The 24,978-nt window shown below is 36.7% G+C and overlaps 1 protein-coding gene across 10 annotated transcripts in view; it reads right to left on the bottom strand.

Moving 5' to 3' along the window:
* The window catches only part of PPIP5K2 (diphosphoinositol pentakisphosphate kinase 2), a 55,326-nt gene that overhangs the window by 17,131 nt on the left and 13,217 nt on the right, over window positions 1-24,978 (bottom strand). For all 10 annotated transcript variants that reach the window (XM_051643640.1, XM_051643641.1, XM_051643639.1 and 7 more), the window contains 18 exons: window positions 20,412-20,801; window positions 18,728-18,923; window positions 18,007-18,097; window positions 17,070-17,155; window positions 15,600-15,754; window positions 15,111-15,212; window positions 13,422-13,583; window positions 12,204-12,325; window positions 10,572-10,673; window positions 9,932-10,018; window positions 8,916-8,995; window positions 8,731-8,836; window positions 7,653-7,738; window positions 6,882-7,007; window positions 6,670-6,791; window positions 3,665-3,847; window positions 2,179-2,320; window positions 884-1,107 (listed from right to left, as the gene is read on the bottom strand). In XM_051643640.1, the coding sequence (XP_051499600.1) occupies window positions 884-1,107; window positions 2,179-2,320; window positions 3,665-3,847; window positions 6,670-6,791; window positions 6,882-7,007; window positions 7,653-7,738; window positions 8,731-8,836; window positions 8,916-8,995; window positions 9,932-10,018; window positions 10,572-10,673; window positions 12,204-12,325; window positions 13,422-13,583; window positions 15,111-15,212; window positions 15,600-15,754; window positions 17,070-17,155; window positions 18,007-18,097; window positions 18,728-18,923; window positions 20,412-20,549 (2,310 nt within the window). In that variant the 5' untranslated portion in view covers window positions 20,550-20,801. The remainder of the gene's footprint in view (window positions 1-883; window positions 1,108-2,178; window positions 2,321-3,664; window positions 3,848-6,669; window positions 6,792-6,881; window positions 7,008-7,652; window positions 7,739-8,730; window positions 8,837-8,915; window positions 8,996-9,931; window positions 10,019-10,571; window positions 10,674-12,203; window positions 12,326-13,421; window positions 13,584-15,110; window positions 15,213-15,599; window positions 15,755-17,069; window positions 17,156-18,006; window positions 18,098-18,727; window positions 18,924-20,411; window positions 20,802-24,978) is intronic.

The raw sequence follows: 24,978 nt of genomic DNA, 5'->3' as shown, positions 1-24,978 counted from the left end.
TATGTGTCCTCAGTTTCACCTACTCTTCTCATAGCATTCTACTCAAAATTTAAGTTTAATAGGCCCACACAATACAATACCAGTATCATTGCTGTTTTTGTCCTTGCAGTCATGCAAGTTTGTGAGATGGGGAGAGACAGGAGGTTCCCTCATTTGTTGCCTATAATACCTCTCGTAAAATAGTAAGACTCTAGCAGCTGCACTGTAACTACAGTGACATTTGAGGAAAGCTTTAGTCTGTACTGATATTACAAAACAAATTCATGTCCTGCAGACTACAACATTTTAGAGATAACGTCAGTTTAGTAGTCTGTAGTATATGGAAGTTTAACTTCTTCCCTTCTGGCCTGGAATTCTATTAATATTAATGTGCACATTTTTATCAGGGAGTGTTGAAGCAGCGGAAAGGTATTTTTAATTTCAATTGCTTAAAACAAGGAAAATTAGATAGATCAGGATTACCAGTGTCATTCACAAAGAGACTGAAAGTGAAATTTATAAAAGCAGGAATAATGAAATTAAATGCAGTTTCAGAATATGTAATTGTTCACAGGGTTTCACTTAAATCTATAACAAATGGCTACAATAAACCACTTTATTTTAATGCACTGCAGAAGAGGAAGCACACATGTTCATAGCTTAAAACCACCATAAAAAAATAACCAGAAAAATTAACTTTGAACACAGTTTAATTAATTACTAATCAAATTAAAATAATAATAAAAAATCAGCTTGCTACCAGAAGACAAGAGGTAACACTAAAGGCTTCTATTACTGCAAAATACAGGAACCTTTAATAAAAAAGACAGAGTAGACATTTTCCTAAAATTTGAAAAAGTGTTTATCTAATAATTTTTTCTATTTAATAACTGAAAGTGCTTACCTGAGGGATCACAATGTCAGCTAAAGCCTTTGAAAGCCTGTATAACTCCATTGTGTCTTCTAATTTTAAGGAGCCATTGTGCTGCACATCATATTTTATACAGTCATAAATATCTGGAATTTTACTAATATCATATCTTCCATTTTTTGTTTTAAAGTCTTTTTCCAGCTTGGCCCACCTGCGCAGCATCAGTTCTAGTGTTTCACTGTGGTACAGCTGAATATCTGGATAGACACATATCTCATATAAGTAATCAATACCATCCAAGTAACAAGAAGGAAATTTTAGTTACATGGTAGTAACAATTGAATACAGAGGGATAAAAGGGATCAAATAAGTTAACTGCTTTACTTCTAAGAAGAGGGAACAGATAGGCATATGGTTCATTTTACTTCTGAAAGCATCACACTTAAATAGCTACATCAAGATAGTAGAAAGCTTTGCCATAGAAATGTATCACTGGCCTTCTAAGCAAAGCTACAGCACCAAGAATGAAGTGCCCTACAGCACAGATCATATATAAAAAAAGTCACAAAAAAAATCTGTAAGCAAGTTCTAGAAGAGAGGATGAGAAGCAGGACAACACCTCTATTTTAGAGCAGACCACACATCCCATTTGTCGCTCTTGCATTTGTCAACAGAAAGAGACTGGCAGAAAGGATGGATTATTACCACCCTAGGACAAGAGATTAGACAGACAAAAAACCACGGATACTGTGGTACAGGTGACACTTGTATGATTCAAAGTCTGAAGAAAAGCTGTCTGCATACCATACACTGCAGAGAACACTGACAGCAAATAATCCAGTATTCAGCTAGTACCAAAATAGCACTGTGGTCACTTCAAGCTCTACTCTTTCCTGTCTCCTTTGTTCACACCATTAATATCATCATTCTGTGCAGTACTACTACACATCATAGAGCAAGCAACAGGTCTTCAGCAAAGATACTTAAATATAAAAATGCACCTATGTAACTCGGCTTCAGTACCCTCTGCTTTTCCTATTACTTTTGCAGACTGTTGAGTTTCAAAAAATTAAGACTAGAACTTCTGCAAACATTTGAGGACTAGCCTGAACTTCTGAAGCCACAGAGAGCCCTTACCTGCAGCATAACCACATGTTCCCGCTGCTTTTTACTCTAAAATGATGCTTATGGAATCTGACTTGTGAAAACCCCTAGCCCATTGTTGATTAAAATTCTGCTAGGAGCAAGTATAATGAACAAAAGTTATGTTACAATTCTCTCTCCAATGTAAACAAGAGAAACTAAATAAAACAAAATTATTTAAGTACCTGCAGACTTTGGATCTTCCATTCTTTGCCTGATCTGAGAAGTTAAGCTCTGGATCAAGGAATAGACCTTGTCGCATGTCTTCACAGGATTTTTAATAACCTGCATTGACTTTATCAATGAGATGCTTCCAGATGGAGTAAGCTGCAATTTGAGATAAACACAGAATTATCTAAAAAAAACTGACTAGATTTGAAAGAACTGGTGAGGTAAGGTGGAAGGTATTAAAGATTCAATACAGTCAATATCCATGTAAGTGAGGCTTAGTCTCATTTTTTCAGAGAAGTCTGCATAGTCCAAAGTAAGTAAACAATTATATTAAACATTAATATATATATAACACACATATTGCCCTTTCCCCAGTTTCCTCAAATGCATAAGATAACTGGGATATGGAAAATGTCTGCTCTCTACCTAATAGTAAGTAGTTCTTACCTCCCTATTATGACCAAGTAAATCAACGGGAAAGGTGGTCTGGTGCAGAAAAAATCCCTTATTGTTTTCCCAACACACAAGCAAGTTTAAACAAACAAACCAACCAAAGTTATTAGCACTTTATAATCCCAAAGGTTAGTTACTTTCAGTGAATGTCTTAGAAGAGTGTGCTCTGTTAGTTGCAGCTATCTTTCAGATCTCATTATCTCTTTATAGCAAAAAGGAGAGGGAAGATAAAAAAATCCTGGGGACCTTGTACCCTCTCACGTTTTCCAAGTACTCCTGAGTCCACTGCTGGCACTGGTTTTGGTAATACCTTTATATCTTAAACAAATTTGCAAAGAACATACATGCAGGGTGGTAAAATTATTTTTCAATAATTTGCTCTCAATACCTGTTAGAAAACTGCAGCTTAAGTTTTAACCTCATTTAAGGACTTGTATTTAGTTGCTATACCAGAGTTGAGATGACTGAAAGAGAAAGAAGTTTCTTAACAACAACAAACATTACTTAGGCTTAAAACCAGGAACAGTCATGTGTGTTCTGCACTAAGTCAGCATAAACTATATTAATATGCACTAATCTAGCATGTTAATGAGACATTTCCTTTCACTGATAAGAAACAACTCTGCTTTTCAAAATCTTAATATTCTTAGAACTACAGAAAACACCTTGTAGCAGATGAAGTATTAGAACAACTATAGTGAACAGGCAATACATTTCATAATACCACACACAGTCAAAGAAAGTGTAAAAAAGATGGCTTCATTTCTTAATTATTAAAGTATTTTAATGGAACAGTGAAAAAGATTTATGAATGATGACCCTATCTACTCCTGTTTTGAAGTTTATAGCTATTCTGATTATTTAAACTGCAAGACAGCTCAAAATATCTAATATCACAATTGGTACAGCTTCCTTTCTAGTTCAAACTATTTGCAAGCACACAGATGATTTTTCAAAATAAATACATGTAAACACTGCTCGTTACTTTTACACAAGAATTTGTGTGGATATTTATTTCATTTCACAAAAAACTAATCATATGCTAACCTTATCGTAATCTTCAGCAGTAAATTCTCTGTCTCTCTGGAGAATCTCATGGAGTCTTGCTTTAACACGATGCTGACAGCTGCTTAAAGAATCACTGTCACTGTCCAATAGACCATTCATATTTGCACTTTTTACCATCTGGACAAGGATAGGAGTCAGCTCACCCTCCAAGGCCAGGAGTCCCTGAAGCAAATAATACAATTAATCAGGAAAACAGATAAAGAGTGTAAGAGAATCTAAAAAAAAACCCCACCCAAAACACTTATTTAAATTCAATATTGTATTACTTGCCTATAGGTTAGGCTCACACGGACTTGGCAGACAATGCAGATGTTTGCCTAGAAATGGCCCCCAAAACACTGCCTTGGTGGTGTAGGATTGCTACAGTTGGTGCAACCGTGACAGTGCCATGTCATAGAGCATGCTCCCCAGCACTAGCTGAAATCATCCCAGCATCTTTGTAGTGTCTGGCTTGGGAGGCCATAACTGTTCAGATATTGGGTTGCAGGGAGTGCATGATCACAGAATCACAGAATCTAAGGGGCTGGAAGGGACCTCAAAAGATCATCTAGTCCAGCTCCCCTGGCCAGAGCAAGATCACCTAGAGCACATCACACAGGAACATGTGCAGGTGGGTTTTGAATGTCTCCAGTGAAGGAGACTCCACAACCTCTCTGGGCAACCTGTTCCAGTGCTCTGTCACTCTCACAGGAAAGAAGTTTTTCTATGATGTTTATGTGGAACCTCCTATATTCCAGTTGGTACCCACTGCCCCTTGTCCTGTCACTGGACATCACCATAAAAAGCCTGGCTCCATCCTCGAGACACTTGCCCTTAACATATTTGTAAACATTGATGAGGTCATTCCTCAGCCTCCTCTTCTCCAAGCTAAAGCGACACAGCTCCCTCAGCCTTTCCTCAGAAGGGAGATGTTCCACTCCATCATCTCTGTGGCTCTGCACTGGACTCTTTCAAGCAGTTTCCTGTCCTTGAACTGAGGGGCCCAGAACTGGACACAATATTCCAGATGTGGCCTCACCAAGGCAAAATACAGGGGGAGAAGACCCTCCCTTGACCTACTAAGCACACCCTTTCTAATACACTCCAGGATGCCATTGCCCTTCTTGGCCACAAGGGCACACTGCTGGCTCATGGTCATCCTCCTGTCCACCAGAACCCCCAGGTCCCTTTCTCCTACACTGCTATCCAGCATGTCAGCCCCCAACCTGTACTGCTACCTGGGGTTGTTCTTCCCCAGATGCAAAACTCTGCACTTGCCCTTGTTGAATTTAATCAAATTTCTCCCCACCCAACTCTCCAGCCTATCTAGGTCTCACTAACCCTAACCCTGAGGCTGGGAGAAACAACAAACTGGTTTTTGGGAGATATGCTCTGCTCAAGGCATTGAGTTACGAAACAGAAGCTGTGGAAAGAGTTAGCAAACCAAATAGAATCTGTGAGGAAAAATGGGAGACAGGTAGGGTCTTTGCAGAACGCAACAGCAGCAAAAGCCAAAACCCTGTGTAGCACAGGACAATGATCAAAGGCTATAGTTGAACAAGAGGTGAATGAAGACTTCTAAAATGGAGAGGGCTGGAAACTTTTGTGACTTTCCTGGTAATAGAAAGCCTCTGGAAGGAAATGGGGTGGTATTTCCTCAAGCCTGTTGACAAAGGAGAAAGCAGGACAGATGGCTGAAATACTTCTACACCAACATATGCAGCATGGAAACAATGAAGAGAAATAAGAAGTCTGAACATTTACAGTGCTTTATGTTTATTCAGCTCACTGAGATGTGGTGGAATAGTCTACTTGAATGGAGTTCTGTTACACCTAGATACAGGGCCCTTTGGAAGCCACTTAGCCCTTAGCCCTGGGTACCTCATGTATGGGCAATGTTGCAGGGGACAATCAATCCAGACTTCAGAAGAACACGCTGAACAATTCCTTGACACACGTTAGTGATGAACTATCAAGCAGGGGCATCCCCTCTAGACCTGTTACTCAGAAGTGTTAGGAACATGCAGGCCAATGACAGCCTTGGTAATTGAAACCTAGTAATTATGACAGATGCTTTGAGAAGTGAACAAGTCAAATAGCTGCAAAAGAGCAGCTGGCTTTGACATATGGAAAGCCATGCAGAAAGTCAGCATGGACAAAAAAGGAACACACAGAAGGTGAAAGCAGGGATGGGCTACTTGGGGGGAACAGAGACAAAACCTGAAAATGAGGGGTAAAATTAAAAACCTGGAGTGGCTGTGGACCTCTGTTCCACTCAGAATTTGACTCTTATGATTCTGAGCAACTTCATCTAAAAGCTCTGTGCTGTGTGGAGTTGGACTGGACGACCTAGAGAGGCACCTTGAAACCTAAACCTCTCCACCACTGTATTATTACTGAAACTCATTCATTTAAGACATATTTATGTAACACTTGCACTGTTTGTGTCCTCTCACATGATTAAAGATCTGTATCACTGAAATGAGGAAATAAGGAAATAAATTAAAAAGCAGAAGTATTAGTTGTTCAAGGGGCACTTGAGAGGAGGAGCAAAGAGGAATTTGGCTAGCATGAAGAGGGGTAGAAGTTTTGCATGCCCATTCCCTGGACGTGTTCATAGCCAGGCTGGATGGACCCTGGAGCAATCTGGTGTCCCTGCTGATGGCACAGAGGTTGGAATTAGATGATCTTTAACATCTTCTCCAACCCAAACCATTCTACGATTTTATGATTTTGGAGACTACCTCTGGAAATGACTAGGGTATATTGCTAGGGCTGTATAATCAAAACCTGTTTGCATCTACTGAAGTAACTAAAATGCTTGGCATATTAATTGGACACTTTTTTAAATTGAACTAAATACTCTGACATTACTTTACACACACTGCCTTACTACACATTTTGGATTCTAATAAATCATAAGTCTTCCCCAGTCTTCAAAAGAAAACCAAAACATCAGAGAACATCGGAATTTTAAAAACTGATAAAACAGTTTCACACTGTACCTTTGCAAAAGCTGCTGCCGTCATCTGAACTCGTCCCTCATCAGAAGCATAGATTTTGAGATCATGTCGGTAAGTGCTATGTAATCTAAGTAAACCACATCCAGGAAATCCAGCATAATCTCCTACCAAACAAAAATTTTGCTCAGACTCTCATTTTGCACTTGATTATCTTCAAAAAGGATTTATGCCATTGAACTTTTTTTTTTTTTTACCTTGTCCACCTGGATACATACACCGGAAAGCCCTTCCAAGCTCCTCTGCTTGAACCCTGCCTGCAGGGGTCAATTCTCCTCCCCATTTTAGAACCAGAAGCAGGGATGGCTCATTTCTTCTATTATCTAATTGTACACAGAGAGAGGAGTTTAGTAGTGTAGTAGAAAGCTTTTTTTTTTTTAGCATAGGAACAAAAATATTTGGGCTATGCAGGACATCAGTAAAGGATCTCTTCAACATCATGCATCTTTAATAGAATTCTAACAAAGAAAATATTGAACTGGAGAACTAAATGGGCACTTAAAAAGAGAAAAGTAAAGCAGCTAAATTACACAGAAAACGTAAGTGAAACATATTCATCATGAATTCTGATGCAAAAAGTGAAGAAAAAGTGCATGCTAAATACTCTACAGTGATTTCAATCAATAAGCAGTGGGGCCAGGACCAGGAAAGACTATAAAAGTTTTAAAGACAGCAGTCAATACTGAGTGGCATTTTCCTAACCTGGCACCAAAATACTATTTTTGGTGAATCACTGAAGCTTCTTTTCACCCTGCTTCTCTGTTACAAATGAGTAGTGTCAGAATACTACATTATTTCAGGTGTGTAATTCAGCAGATTAAAAGACTCTAAAGATCTGCAAACACTACAAACAGTAATTCAAAACAACATACTCCTTACTCTTAACATCAAGACATGTTATTCCACTACTCCATGACTATTTAAGCACACGTGCTATTAAGTGATTAGGTGCAAAAGTAATACAATACCTTCCTCTTCACTGGAAGTTTTTGGGCAACCATGAGGAAGGTATGTCAACTGAACTTTGCGATTTATGCCCGAAAAATGCCCATACCTGAAGTAGGAACACAGGAAAGTCAGATTGAAAGAGAGAGAGAAACATTTTAAATATTTCCTTTCAGACCTGCTATGCTCCTGTAACAGGATATAATAAATCTATGTCAGTCAACGATTTGGGCATTTGACCACCATTGTTGAAGCTTAAAGCAAACCTAACTCAATAAGCACAGAATGACTACAGAAATAACAACCATTCTACAATGAAACATTGAAAAATGCTATCTAGGACTTTTTCCACAACACTGAACATAAAACAGACACACACAGAAAAAAAGCATTTTGAGATTGCACAAATAATTTATCTATTCAGATCCACAACCACAGTGGCTATGAGAATCTAGAACATGATCCAACAGCGTAGATAGCTACTATTTTGTTAGCCAATTAAGTTCTCAAGCAGAATTCTGTAATTCAAAATAAATTAAAAAACAATTTTTCTCTACTACCATTTAGAGATTCGAGATCCCAGATCTTTACCAAAACTTGAAGCTCTAGGGTTTGTTTTTTTTCCCTTCTAAAAAATTTTTAATATTTCAGGCTATATACAAAACCCTGTTTATTTGGGATCATTCAAGTTGGCTGTAAGTAGACAGTACACATGGTTAAAGTTCTTCCTGGCTCCATCAGACTTCCTTCTGTCACACAATACAAGAAGTAAACTGTGCGCTCAAACACTTTAAGTTTAAAAACATGCAAGAAGATAAAATTTGAAATCAGAGAAAGTAACTTTTTAATGTACAACATATAGTGAGACACCAGATAGAGCAATAAGCTCAATTAAAAAGATAACAAGAATAAACAGAGAGATGGCCTAGTACTCCTTCATTCTCATTCATAATGTAAAACATTAGTCTTTCTCTTGATAAGCTGTGGAATATAATATTACAACCTTGATAACCACTGTAAATCCAAGAAGTAACTGGTCAAACAGGTCAAAACAGCAGATACAACTTTTTTTGTTATGAAGCCTGAAAATTAGTCACTTACATTTCTAACACAGTCTTTAGCTGTTCAAGTTTTGCCTTACTTTCTTCAATTTCAGAATCATTGTTTTGCCCAAGTTCTATAAGAAGTTGCCTTGCTATATCAAGCACTTCCTAAAGAAAAGAAACATAGAATTTATTTAAATAAATAATTTTCTACTCATAAAATTCAAGAAAATAAGGACAAACTTGCCTGCAACTGTTTTGGTTTTTTCAGTTTTAGTTTTCCAGATTTATACCCATCACATTTTTCAAAGAGATCAAAAAACCTTTAAGAGAAATAATATTGATTAAAAACACACTTAGTAACTTAAAATATTACTTGAACAAATGGCTTTTAATCTTAGAGTGGTCTGAAACTGGCACCTTTACAGTATTTGAAAAGTATCTTAAGACCTGCACTACAGAGGTCAAACCAATCTTTATTCAAATCCCACTTTTCAAGAAAGTCTTCAACACATTAGATAAATAAGAGTACTAAAAATGTTCTCTTACTGACTTGCTAAGTGTTAAAAAAAAGGGAAGATATTCTATATATCAAATGACATACTATTGGAATAGACAGCTATGTCAATTCTTAGTCATCAAGAATGATCCTCAACAGCAGCAGGGACCAAAAATACTAAGTGAGCAGTCCTAAACACTTACAGTATGTATCTCTGAATGCAAGAATCTAGTCCCAAAACAAATAATTCTTTTTACTGAAATTGCTCCTATCTGTAGGCCAATTATGTAAGGCATTTTACAAATGCTAACACAAAGGTGGTATCTACCAGAAATTCAGTGTCAAACTTTGACAAAAGTAAAAGACAAAAGGTCGTGCAGCAAGATGACAACTTACACAAGAACAGTTATGATAAAAAGAAAAAGGCAGAAGTCACAGTGAAATGATGAAATAATTCTTTGCTGCGCTATTTTGAATAAAGACATCTATAGAGACAAATGCATTTTCCTTAATATCAAATAGGACTGTTCAGAAGGCACAGCATGTGATAAAGGAAATCTGCACGACAAGTTTGACAGTCTTTTAGGAGAGGTGCATGATTGCTAATTAGCTGCAATATCAGTTACATTTAAAAGAAAAAAACCCCAAACAAAAAACAATTCTATGATGCAATTCCTGCTCGATTAATTGCTTGCATATCCCCAGGAAGTAAGCAGTGCTCTAAAGCATCCAAACTAATTTTTACCAAGACTCAACTTACTTCTGATGTTTTACTTCCATTTTCATTTTTTGTTTTGGTGTTCGGTCCCCATGGCGTATTACAGCTATAACACATCTAAGCTCCATCCTGAAATTTCAACAGAGTTATCTTTCACAATCCTATATATGAGGGTCTTTAATATTAAAACCACCACAAATCAAGACAACTGACAGTCATAGTTATCTGACATAACTACAGAAATGATGGAAGGATATGCAAGAACATAAGGTTAACTGACAATTATGTAAGGTATAAAATACAAATAACGATTTTAAGACTTGGGTAACTACAGAATATCTATTTTAAGTAGTTTTTAAAACAGTGATTTTCAGTTTCATTAAATGAGAGAGCATGTTTATTAAAAGCGCATATTAAGTTGGTGCTGAAACAATGATTAGCAGTGAAGAAAGCTATGCATAAAAGATGCTACACTGGAAAATCTGCTGTTCTATACTCAGCTTGACTAAGCGTCATAAATTCTGACTGCTGGCATAGCAATTGTGATTCCTTCCTTGTTTTCGTCACACAAAACAAATGTTCATAGGCCAAAGTGGACACACCTTGTGAAGAGAAAAAAAACATTCACACAAAAGTTACATCAGGAGTTTGCATAATTCAGGTTTAGCTAGCATTTTCTTACATGGTTCCAGAGGTGGTTGGCACAATAGGGATGTCTTCAGCTTCCAAAGGAATTGACCATGGTATCTGAAACTGGGGGGCAAGCTCTCTCATTATGATATTTCTAAAGCAGGGGTAAAAAAGAAAAAAAAAACAACACTGAGTTTGAAACTTATACAATGCATATAAATGCCAAACTAAATATATAAGTATACACAAGGATTTTTATCAGTGTGATTTTAGAGTATTAGTGGTCATGAGTCTCTAGATGCATATTTTTCCACTTAATAGTATAATAAAAAAAAAAAAATACATAGAACAAAAATTTAAAGCTACTGCAACTGCTATAGAGACAATGCTAGCCCAATGTCCCTGTATTTGTAAGAACCTTCAGTTTCTTAACTTCAGATTCTAAAGGAGTTCCTTTGATATGATTTAGTCTTGTTCATTTTCATATCCAGATACTTGTCTCCAATGCCCAGCTGAAAGCCCCTGGTAATCATCAAGCTGTTCTCAAAGGGTAACTGGTACCATTAGTGGTAATTTCTCAAAATTTTCTGTGATAGAACTGGAAAAACTGGTAAGGTCTCCGGTCACAACTACAAAATTATATGACTGCCTCCAGCTATAGAAGGTTGCCTAATCTTGCAAATGCTCTATTTCTCTGTATTTCATAAAAATATACTGAACTTCAGATTAGTATCTATGAAAGAAGCAGTCACACTGAGAAAAAAAAAAGTCCATCTTAAAGTAGCATAAGCCAAAATTTATATTCTAAAAATCTCAAAAAAAAATCTCCTGTTTCCTAACACAGCAATGTGTTACCTTAAGGAATAAAGTATAAGTAAAAAAAAATTCAGAGATAACTTTTTTTTCAGAGAATTCAATAATTTAAAATAAATCAAAATTGGTCTGAGAATTGTAATTCAAAAGGTGGCCTAAAACATCATGACTACAGTTTCTAGCTACGATTTCAGCATAGCTCTTCCTCTGTTTAATAAGATCCCAGACCATTTGACAATGCAGAAAGTCATGCTGTACCTCATCAGTGCAATCTTACTGTAAAGCAAATTCAACTTGCCAAAATGGCATCAGCCTACTCCAAGAGCAACATTTCACTGGCTTAGAGTTCACTAACCTGTTCACTAGTACTGTACAATCTCTTGTTAATAGATTTTTTTTTTGCTCCCAGAAGCAAAGAGAATATAGTATGACAGAGACACCCTGAAACCACATGAGTTTGGATTTACCAGTATGAAATAAATATACACCAGCTTCAGGTCAAGGAAAATGTACATTATTTGAGAACATACTAAACAGCAATGAGCATAGCCATTCAGTGGTGTTTCTCTACTTGAAAAAAATCTCAACTGCCTTTAAGAACTTAATTCAGCTTTCAAAATATTTACTCAGCTTTAAGTGTTCACAAAACATTCAGACATTTTGGATTATTTAAGGAATAAGGAATGTATTTGGGATTTATTTATTGCTCTAGGATTCTTTTTAATATTTCATTTATTTTATTATTTAATTACTTATTTAATGTGATATTGTATTTTAATACTTAATTTAGGAATATAAATAAGTAGTACATAGACTAAGTACATACAACAGAGCATATAGGCAAAACTGAAAAAAATCAATAAACTCTTACCCCAGTATCTTAGCACAATCATCATAGTATTTCATGGAGTTTTTCACAAAACTGAAGCCATTCACATCACAGACATAGGACTGTCCATTAGCACGCAGCAAATCAAAGCCACAAACTGTTTGCTATTTTAAGAATACAAGTTCAGGTCATTGATCGGCTTCCTTTGAATTGCTTATTCAAAATAACTTTATATTTTAACATTGTATTAATGGTATTCATCTGAATACATGACAAAAATATGACACATTTTATACTTAGCAACATTTTTCAGTTCCAATTTTGCTCATACTGTCTGAACATCCTCCTATTTTTAACTTTATATCCCCAAGTTTACTTTAGGCTTCCTGCATAACCATAGTAGTATCAGATGTGCACAAACTTAATCTTCAAGACTTACAGCACAAGCCATGGTGGATCTATAAATTGCCCATTTTGAGAGTGATTTCCCCCTACACATAGGTTTTAAGGCAAGAACTGACAAAATACTGATAAAAATAATTCAGACCAAATTTAAATTTGACAGGATGATAGCTTTGACATTGAAATAATACTGACATTATTAGCATAGGATACTAGATGGTATTTCAACAGATTTCTTTTTAGATCTCAAAGACATTTTGCTAGGTGATCATGGTTCACTCCCTACAGGTTACAGAATGCCAACACAGTTACTACAGGTAATGAGACAGACAGAAAGGCAGCTCTTTAATAGGACAAGAGAAACGAGGGTTAGAGATTGAATGAAATTTTGAGCAAAGGAATCTTCAAATATGCAAAAAGAGAAACTATCAAACACTTCAAATCAGGACCTAGTCATGTCAATACCAAATTAACATTTAATTGGGCCCAATGTAAACACTAAGTATAAAAAGTTACAAAAACTTTGCTACTGAAATTCCGTTTCACTAACAGAGAAATCATTAACAAAATGTGTGAACATAACATGCATAGAACAGATAGACTGTGGACTAGCAAGGTACAATAGCAACATGTGAATTCAGGGAACTTATGCAACATAAACAACCAGCCTGAACATTTCAATGCATTAAATGAAGAATTCTAGAATAAATAAAAAATTATGGATGTGGAAGTTTAACTTTTCACCTTGCAGCAATTATCACTGCTGGCTCCATGCACTAAAATCCTACAGAAGTTTCATGTAACAAACAATTAATCAACACTAAATGTTTGATCAGATAGGGAAAGTAATTAGCTTACTTTAAAGGCAAGGCATACTTTCCAAGCAATTAACTTCTCTCTTGCATTCAGGATGACTGGATACCTCACTTCTTTTCCTTCACTATCTCGTTCTACCTTGCCATCCAGAGCTGGAGACTTGCGGGCTTCAGCATGAGCATAGTCTGGACCTACTGTGTACACCTTTATCAAAAAACAAGAACCCTTGATACAGTGTAATTAAATTACATTACATATATGCCTACATCTTGTTGAATTTATCTCAAAGTGATAATGACCTCAAAAGATACTAGCTACTCTCATCATTAAAAAGATGCTCTTCCTTCAGAGAACTCTCATAATTTACTGAACTAGGATAAAGCAAAAGGAAAAATCAGCTGAAGTTGACAGCAATTAAAAAAAAATTAAAAATTGTTAATTACAGTGGTACAGAGGTAAAGAAAAATCTTTTCCTCTCCAAAACATCTGCAGAACTTGGAAAGCAGATTAGATAATTAAGTTTACTTGATTATGGAAATCTGGCTGCAGAAGTAAGTGAAACTCCACATTAAAAAATCATTTTAGGTGGGACCAACCAAAGCAAAGATCTGCCTAGTTTTGGCGTAACTTGAGAGAATGATTGTGTTACCTACTTCATCACAGTTTTGATGCTCACTAAAGGGATTGGGGCATATGCTGGAAGACTTGTCAGCAGCTCTCAAAGCTGGGCTACTGTCACTTTAAAAACTATTTATTTGGAGTGATTAAACCCACAGCTACTGCTTCATGACTACAGGATAACTAGTAGCCAAAATAGTACCCACCCCTCAAGACATTTGCACCTCTTCAGGTTGCAAGGCACTCCTTTTTCGAAAGAGTTTGTAATGCTCCTACACAGACATCTGTAAACTCAGATTATCCTATTACGAAGTGCTGCACAGTATAACCATCTCAAGAGTATAGGTCATGAAAACACAGCAACTTAAAGAACAGGGAATTTGTTGAGGACATAAACGAGCATTCCCCTAAACTACCACCAAGTAGAGGAAGTCGGCTGCAACTGATAAAAAAGCTCTTTGGACCAGGATTACTTTAGATCTCACACTCTCTAAACCTCCATTTTTGTTTAAATATGGTAATCTAAAACATTTGTTTCACATGTTTTATAATGGGCTTAAAACGGCCAGGGAAAAAAGCTACGACCACACAACTGGCTTAAAATCTGTTATTGGTGTACTTAAGCACTCTGATACCTAATTTTTACATTTTTTAACAAAACAGATGAACAAAAGAGGGAAAATACTTACAGTTAAGGTCAATGCATTATCTTCTGCAGCTTCATATAACTTTAGTAAGCAACTTTTGTTTATTAATTAGAATACTATGATGGCTGGTAAAATCTATTTCAAATTTCAGACAAAATATCTAGTTAGCATTTATCTGTTTACACAGGGGAGTATATTCTGTTCTGGCACTAATACAATGCAAAAAAAGAAAGACAATGTTTTGGGTAGTAAGTCTCCAGCACTTAATTCCAGCAGCATAAGCAAAGCTGCTCACACAAAAAGTGTGTTTAACTAGAATATTAAGTACATTCTTTACTTATGAACTGCAACAAATCTTCATTAAAATTAATCCTGGACACAACTATATACTATCATCTTTAAAACTGACAAGCTATTGGAGCACTGAATTGTTCTAAATACAAATAAAAATGCACTGTGGTCATACCTTTACATCAGTGCCATCTGTAGGCATGAATTCCTCATAAATGTAGGAGCCTGTTTTTCTCACACTGCTTTCAGGGGAATAAACGCTGCTTCTGCTGCCAATCTGAAATGAATAATTTTCTATTAACAAACTGATAGGCTACTACCTGAGAAAATTTAGAACTATTTAAAACAGCACACTTGTACTGAGAAAACACTTCCTGTACCAGATGAAGCAAGTAGGTTTTGAGCATTCCCAAGAGATTTTTATAAGATTCTAGAAGTACACTGACAGTATATACTTATTCTACTTTTGAGATTCTGCAATGGCTGACAATCTACTGCAAGGAACATCAGTCTTCATTCAATATACATGTTATCTTGAAATTAACTTCTCTGATCTGTCACTACTACTGCACAAGCAGGACATGACAAAAGAGGTTTCAGCTAACATAACGGAATGCTCTACAATTCTGACATTTACAATTTTTTAACAGCTTTAGTACAATACCTTTCGAAAGAGTCTTTGGCTTCCACCCCCAGCAGATGTTGGGTAATAAATGTAAACATTGTGGTCCTCAGCACTAACTGGCTTTTCTACAAAAGGTTTTTGGAAAATTTCTCCATTCACTTCCACATGATCTTCTCCTTCAATTAAGTTGCATTCTGAAGAAAAAGTGCAAATAACAGAAATGTAATAATATATTCAGTGAATGAAATTATTAGAAATTTGGGGTAATTCTGTAAGTTAAAATTAAAAAAAATATTACATTTTTGGTTCACTGGTTTGTTACTGACTGCACAAAGACTTGACTACCTTTTGCTCAACACTGTCTGCTGTACCATATCTGTATTATGTTACTTTTAACTAATTGTAATTCCAGGATTTCTCTGTCAGTCTCCTACAGATGGATAAGCTTGCATGGATGGTGGTTTTTTTGGAAATGCATTGAAGATGGGGGAAGGGCTGTTTGTTTTCTTCAATGTCCTTTTCTGCAAATAACAGAGGGATGGCAGATGTACAGTGAACATGGTGTGGTGCCAGATGTAGCAGTTCTTTTAAACAGGCTGAGAACTCTCTCACTGTGTGATTAACCTTGCACAGAGGACTAGGTGCTCTGGAATAAGAGATCAGGAATCACTAATGGTTGGCTACATGCAGCAGCTTTTGACTTTTTTAGTATGAGTCCTTTTCCCCTTACATGTTGCACACATTTTAATATTAAATTCTTTACCTCTTAAGAGCTACAACACAGTAATATTTCACTTTTATTTTTTTCTTACTCTTGTGTCTTGACTCTTCATTGCAATCTTCTATTGTTGCTGCATTTACATTTTAGTAAAAAACGTTGTTATGATTCTTTTGAGGTAGAGAAAAAAATGATACCAATTTATATTCAGAGTATGTCATCTGGAGATCTGTCTGGACTAGATTTCCCATACAGTGTTGCCTTGTACTTAAAAAAAAAAAGTATTCAATAGTCTGACTTGTTTCTGTCAATATTACTTTCCTAAGTAAAATTATATCACAAACCCTGCTCTCTTCAGTGAAATACTAGCATCCCAGTTTGAGTTACATTCTAGTTTTTCTGTGATGCCTGTAATGAGGATCATGACTCCAGGCTTCAGAATCATAGTTTTTAGATGCATACTTGTACTGCCTTTAGCTGGAATGGAGCTAATTTTCTTCACAGCAACTGGTATGGTGTTATGTTTTGAATTTGTGACCAAAACAGTCTTGACGTTTTAGCGACTGCTCAACAGTGCCTACACAGCACCAACACCTTTCACATACTGTCCCCAAAGCTAGTTAAGGGCTAATCCACAACAGTATTTTAAATAGAAGAGGATAAATCAACCTCTGCAACAATGAATTGATTCTCTAGCAAGTGAAATTTAGCTTTCTTCTAGTTAGGTACTGTTCTGCAGTAGAAACAAAGAGATGGCGATGGCTGATGATATTTTAATCATCAGTTTTTACCTTGGGGATTGTTTGGATCACGGTTCAGAACTGCATAGCGAGGAAGTAAAATGCCTTCAGCTTTCAGAATACTGTATACTTCTCTCCTAGATGAAAAGACCAAAAATTGCAATAATGTATTTCACAGTCTAGGAGTATGAGGAGAAAAATAATACAATTATTATTTTTAAAATCACGCAGCTTAAGTTTACATACATGATACTATACTTACTAATATAATGCTTTAAAGGTCAATGACACAGCTGTATCTTTGCAGTGATCTCATCAATATAAATAAAAATGTAATTTGCTATGCAGGGTCCTTCAATTGAGCAATGCAACAGCAATTTATACAGAACCATTCACTTGTTAAATAAGATTATTAATATGAAGGCTTGAAAAAGTTTATACAGGATAGCAGCTGAAGGCATCCAAAATAGCATGTCTGCTCACTATTCAGAAAACTCCAATGTATGGAGTTTATGTATTTTGCTCACTCTTGTTTTGTTAATATTTGCCTACCCATGATTGCTGCCTCAAAACGAAATTAATTTTGAATAACTATACAATTATTGAACAGGAAAAAAGAAGACCTTTAGTAAGTCACATGAATTGTACAGTTACAGGAGTTTGTACAGTTGCTATACATAACTATGGTATACATATATTAAAAGTCTGAATTTCTTTATTTGCTAAGCATTAAGACAAATCTGTCACCAGATTTTCTACATTGGTAAATCATTTAGATGTATCAACATAAAAGCAGTAAATAAAAAATAAACCCAAAATCACATAATTGCAGAATACTAAACATACATTAATAAAATACAGCATTAATGGCAATTTTATTTATACTGTTGTACAATACACTGGAACTGATGATATGCAATACCAACAGATTCTTACAGTCTCCAACTTAAAAGCAGTTTGCTCTTTACAGGTATTTGTTTTTACTTACCTGTCTTGTATGTGATACTGCATATTCAAGTCATTGATTATGAATGGATTCCTGAGTTTTGCATAGGCAACTGCTTTGTCCAGTGGAAAACCTGAAACATTTATTAAGGCAAACAAAACTACAAGTCACAACACCAGTAAATAGTTTGGAACATTCATATTCAAGCTTTAGAGTGCAACTGGAGAGATGGCATAAATGGGAATATGCTCGCTCAGCTACAGACACAAACGTTATCTTAAGATGACCATGAAACTAAGTCTAATTTTAGTACAGGCTACCAAAAGCAGTGGTCTTGTCTTCAACTCTCTCTTCCTCACTCCACATGCCCTCACCTTAAATAGGACCAGAACCAAGGTTTTCATTGCCTCTGCCTGAATATACGATTTTTAACTTCAGTCTGCTTATCTTTGGTCACTGCCCAGCCCCACAAAAAACCCAAGATACTAGCAGAGATCCATGAACAAGTGGCCAGAGATCCAAAACTCCCAGTGGGAAAGTAGCATGCCTTCTCAGTTATTGGACCAAGAATTAGTTCACCATTTCCACTGGCTTCACAAATATTTACCAATGGAATAGCTATTTTACGTATCATGCCAGACAGGACTTTCTCAAGCAATGAAAACAGTATAATTAAAAATGCCTGTATTTTAAATTAGTTGTATTCAAACTGGCTAAAGTATGAAGATGCCAAAAATATTTATGGTATTATTAGAAGATTTACCTTTAGAATGAAAAGAAATGAGACAGTCACATAACGGCCAGTTTTCTACTGGCTCATTCAAAATAACATCCTCTTCAAATATTATCACAGTTATGTACTTAAACATGGAGAGGCGTTCAAGAATTTCTTTCATTGGTTTGGACTTAGATTTCTTAGCCATTGAACAAATCCCAACTGCGATTTGTCTTTCAGGAGGCTGAAAGAGGGGGAAAAAGGAATTATTACTTTTCAGTTTCTCAGAACGCAACAGGGTTTTAGCTGCACAATACCAGAGCAGATATTCTCTTTTTTAATCAGGTAAATTGCTAGCAGGTAACAAAATGCAGCATGACAACACAGCGAACTGTATCCTTAAGAAAATGCCTCAAAAAATGAAACTCTTCAATAACCTTATACTACTTTTTGTGAGAATCATATAATGAACAAACACACAGGACCAAAATCTAAGTCAGAAATGGCAAATCTGAATAAAACCATACTTACAACTTACTCTGAAATTAACCAGCAATTTATTTTTAAGCTATTTGATTTTTCTACACCTACTTAGTAGTCACAAGGATTCTCATCTTATTAAATTACAAGTAAATAATGAAAACGAGTGAACCAGAAAACACTATTTTAGATTTCTGAGCCATCCTGTGCATAGACAGTTTCACTTTTCTTCTGGTTACTCTGTATTTTCCTTCATGCTATAAGCATCTAAAAATTTCTTTCCCTGGTGGTGTTCCTAAGTGCCACAGCCTCCTCCTCTATTTAAAAAGAAACAAACTAACAAACCCCACCCAGAACAATCCTTTATTTCAACTTACTGTTCTTTTAAGACATAGCTGATTACTTTCTCTTGCTAAATATACTGACTGAATTGAGCTGTCTGAGCTGCTAACTTTGCACTACTTCTCTGCATTTTCAAGTTACTTTTAATCATGGTGATGAGTTTTATTCACACTTCCATGCACTTAAATACTTCCAGGAATATTTGCAATCAGTGAAAATTTCATCTGACTGTTCCCTAAAGTGAAATCCTGCACACTAAAAGAACAGCAAAATACAGACCAAAAAAAATTACATAATGTGACAAATCATGCAGAACAAAATTAAGAGTTTGCCTTTAAAAAAAAATGGTAAGCACAGTGCTAATACAATTAAGAGCTGTCTGCAAGGATAATAAACTAAGGTGTAACTTGAGATTAACTTAGCACAAGCTTCTATACACCAAGACAAGGAAGAACGAAAACATGTTGGATGTTAAAGCAAACAACAGCACAATGAAAAAAGAAACACTGAGTCTGTTCAAACTGAAAAATCAGAAGTGAACTGCAGCAGTTGACAACACAGACAGAAGAAAAATTCTCAATCATGTTTTGCTACTAATTATCCAAATAGATAAAATGAAGGCTTGTGCCATCAAGTTTATTCCCAGAACCCAAATCAAGTCTGAAAAGCTGGGACATTAACATCAGCTGCCCTGAAACTCTGCATTAAAGTCAAGCACATCTACTTCAAAGCTCAACTTATGCTTACTTTTGAAGTGTTGAGCTTTTCCAAACATAACTGACAGACCATTATCCAAATTCCCAAATCAACACAGTTTCAGTATCCGACTTTTGCGGTCTAATGCCATTTCAAAGTAAAATAATGCTAGAGAACATACAGAATAGTACACACATGTCCCTACAGTACATACAGAGTCATATTCTTCCTCTTCTTCTTCCCCATAGAAATGTTCGTAATCTGCAGGTCTGGCTGAATCCAGTAATTCTTCTCCATCTTCTCCACCCACGAAGAATCTAGGAGGATCATTCTCTGTTGCACTAACAGACATGGTTACAAGATCTAGAAAGATCTATGTAGAAGCTGCAGCCACTTTGGCAGCTGAGATACTGGGCATGTTTCCTACTGACTCAGGAATACAAAAGTCCTCTGCTCTTTGATATTCCTTGTCCAGCGCTGCCACTGCGATGACGTCTGTCAGACACTGTTTAACAGGTATCATCTGGTCATAATTGGTTTAAGCTGCTTCTCCAAGAAACCCACAATAGGCTATTGCTTCCCTGAGATAACAAAACTTTTTAACCTAAAAGAAATATATATTTAAAAAATTAATAAAAAGAAAAAAACCCACACTTGATAAATGCACATAAAAATAAACGCTTCTCATTTAGAAAAAGCATGCAGATATCTACATACCTCTGAGCAAAGCATCAGAAATAAAACCATGCACCCTACACACAGTTTATTCTTTTAAATGTACACTTAGACAAGGGGGAATAATTTCAAGGTATTTTCAAACTACTGACATAGACATTTTAAAAATAGATCACATAACTCAAGTAAAAACTGCCCCAAACTTTTTTTTAAGTTAAGAAGGGTAAAGTGCAGAGTATATCTTTTATATGAAAAATAAAAAATCTTCTCTAATATCTGCAATATTTAACTCACCATCTGTCACCAGCTGTTTCTTCCCCAGAAGTTTCAAATCAAATGGCAACAGCAAACAGACAAAAATGCTAATGAAAACTATAAAGCCTTCATGAGGACTATTCTTAAATAGAAACCTAGTACTTAAAAAATGGAGTGAATCTTCAGTATGAAGTATAATGTATGTGCCAGCTTGACATTTCCTTATCATTTCCAAAAATGCATTCATTTTCATACTGGAAAATTTTTATTTACAGAGATATACACTAGCACTGCCTTCTGCCAAAAGTAATTCTAATGCACTAGTGAAGCAAACACATTATGTTTTTAACCAGTCATGTGAAAACAGAATCTTGGCCAAATAACTTGTATAGAGAAACAGAGACTCAGAGCCGAGTCTTCTCTAACTAGGTAGCTCTTCTTGCTGTAAGTTGTTTTATAACATTAATTATAATCTCTTTATTACTACAGTAGAAAGAAGTTACTTGATTAGAAGCTCACCAGATGAAATTATTCAGGTTAAGTTGCTTATTAGTCAGATAATTACATAAGCGCCATTCAACAATGATGTCTCAGCAGAACTGAATTTGTCTTTAAATATCTGTCAAAATTACTTTGGCTGTTCTATGAATGAAATGAAGCAATAGTAAATTCCCAATGGTGATCAACAATTCACGTTACTGTGAAAGAGGCTGGTAAACAGAGCAAAAGTTATCCAGAAAGAAACTGTGCTACGTCAGAGACCAAAAGGTTAAGTGTGGGTAAACATTACAGCTCTTGTAAATGCAAAAGCTAAGGTCCAAACAACAGACAAGCAACAAACATGAAGTGACAGCAGGGGATTAAAAAGATTCATTTCTTATATGTATTTGTTAGGTATCTGCTCTCCTTCAATCCACCACTGAAAAATTACTTTCTCTTATAATGTGTCAATGCAGCCATTTTGAAGAGCACCTAATTCATCTTGGTCCCACAAGAGCTAAAAATGAGGTACTGAGATAAACGAACCTTGTTTATGAAAGGATGAAGAAAGCAATCTTTCCAAACCCTCTTTCTAGCAAGCCTCAGTGTCCTGGTTTGAGCCAGAATAAAGCCAATATTCCTTTTACTGATTTCTTTTTTTTTTTTCCTTCAGTAAGGTCTCTTTTAACTAGCAGCAAGTGTTCCAGCTAGTGGACTGATTAACACTGGAACGTTTATGTTACAGTCAAGACTCCAAGGTTGCTTCTTTGCTCTGCCAGCTCAGACGCTACCAGGAGATCTATGACCGCGCCGCCCCCCCCCCCCCCATAAAGGAGGCTGAGCTAGATGCACAACAAAATTGGCCAGAGCTGCTCCATCTATGTAAGCTCAGAAGGTCATAGATCACAGAAGACAGCTTCCTTCCTGCTGCTTCTTCCCTTCTCTTCCGTCCATGGCTGGTGTCCACAGAGGAGTCCATCTATCCATCACTGTCGACCCCCAAGCTCGAGCTCTCCTGACCCTCATCACTCTCCACTTTCTCCGGCAGCTTTCTGGGACTTTTTGGAACTACTCACAGCTCAGGAGAGTGCTGTGGAAGTTGCTGGGGGTGGGGAGAGGCAATAGGGTTTTGCACATTCCTGAATACATCTGTATATAATTTTACATATTTTCTTTTATCATTAGCGTTTAATTAAAGCTGTGTAGTTTAGTTTTCAATCCAGAGAATCTCTCCGTCATTCTTTCTCGCCTTCCATACCTGGGGGAAGGGGATCAACAGCACTGTTGTCACTGGTCTAATTGTTGATCCTGATTCAAACCGTAACAACTGATCGGCACCCAACGTGGGGCATGATCTTAACCCCAGAGTATAAATTCTCACTCATTGAGAGTATTTAAAATTCCATCTCTGATGGGAGGTATCCCTAAGATAGCAATGGGCAACACTTCTGCTGAATTTAATGATGGTTGAAAACTGAACACTTTCTGCAATGTTTCTGCTGGACCTTTTTCCCAACATGCATTTGTACATGTGATATACAGCCAAGAGCATACTGCTCTGTGTAGCTGCTCTTATTGTTTTATGGTATATCAACAGAACTGCAGTCATAATCGACAGTAAAATTACGAGCCTAGGGATCATAGGGATTTTTATACCAATCTTTATGGGGGCACTGTATCTGTACGGTTACAGTACAGATCCTAAAATGAATGGAAAGGTCCATGTTGGTAATGGCAGTACCAGGTTCAGTTTTACCTCTTCATTTTCTCTAAAGCTGAATCTCCCAGCTCTTCATCTGAATAGCATTGCTGCAGTAGCAATGCTTCTGCTCAACGTTTATAATGTGTTGCGCATGCATAGGGTGAGGTGTTGCTCCACTCACTAATCCCCCACAGGCAATGCTGCTGCCACTGTTGTCACTACCACCCCTGATGCTACTACCACCACTGCTGCTAATGCCACCACTGGTGCTGCTACAAAAAGAGCTGCTTCTGCAAGCACTGCTACAAAAACAGCTACTTCTGCAAAGATTAAGTCCACTCCCATTTGAATTAAACTGGTTAATCCTGTGACCAGAGCAAAGCAAAGGTGAAACACCCCTCCCCTTTTACCTGCTCCTGTCTGAGATATCCAGTTTCTTCAAGCAACATTAGAGACCACAACTGAGGAAGCAGACCATTCTAAATCAGGTGATGGAGCAGGTACTTCTTAAACAGATGAAGTAGAACGTCTCTCTCAAGCAGATAAGAAAATCAGACCACTCTTAAGCAGATAGAACAGCAGGCCCTCCTCAAGCAGATGATGATGATGACCTTGTCCAGCCATTCTCTATGAAGGAACCATGCCTCATGAGAAAGGACTTCACTTGCATTGATAGTAAGGGAATTCTTCCTTGGTTGCTCTGATGCTTTGATAGTGGGGCTGAAACTTCTAACGTGGATGAGAGAGAAGCCAAGCAGTTGAGATCCCTGGCCAGAGCTGCTGGTATGGATAGAGCACTTAGTAGTAAGACAGGAATTAACACCCTGTGGATCTGACTTCTTTCAGCTGTGAGGGAGAGATAACCCCTCAATAAGGGTGACATTGAATGGCGCTGAAGCAGAACACCCAACCTTGAGAGACTGATCACATATTTGAATCAGCTGTTCAAGATGTGATCTATGATAACAATGGACTTAAAAATGCTGATGACAGTCCATGCAACATACAAATGTTCCACAGGTTTGCGCAGGCTGTACCAGCAGCCCATGCCCATACATTATCCCTCATGGGATGCTTTGTTGACAATGCAAGACCAACTGTGTGTGAAACGGCTTTCAGAACATGACAGTATGGAGACATGATCTGATTCCCATCAGTTCCACACCTCAGCCATTGAACAAATGAAAAAGCAGAGGTTATTGGCAACATATTCTGGCAACTAATTCAGAATTTTGAAATAGCACTGGAAACAAAAAAGACCCCCAAAAACTGGTAAGGCCTGAAAATGAAGCATAACAGTTCCTTTTGCGTCACCTTCTCCTCACACTACACAAATTCCATCCACTGGAAAGAAGTAGAAATAGCTTTTTAAAACCTAAGACTTTCTTAAAACAAAGGAAAAGCAACCACTTAGAGAAGATAAGCAGAGGATCATCAAAAGACTTTTAAACTTTCTACCTATTCTTGTAGTGCACCTCCTGTGAGAAGCAGAAGTTGTCAGCATTGTGTGCAACTAATGACTAGTTATTTCACAAGGATCTCTGGTACTACCTGCGTCTCTAACTCGAAGTGATTACTTTTCAAAGCAAGTAGAAAGATTGAAGGAAAAGCACAACATATTTGTCAAAAAATGACACAAGCATGTAACCTAGCAAGCTTAATTTCCTAA

Source organism: Apus apus, chromosome Z (genome assembly GCF_020740795.1).
Source record: "Apus apus isolate bApuApu2 chromosome Z, bApuApu2.pri.cur, whole genome shotgun sequence".
NCBI classification, from domain to species: Eukaryota; Metazoa; Chordata; class Aves; order Apodiformes; family Apodidae; genus Apus; species Apus apus.
This window is presented reverse-complemented; position numbering and strand designations above follow the sequence as displayed.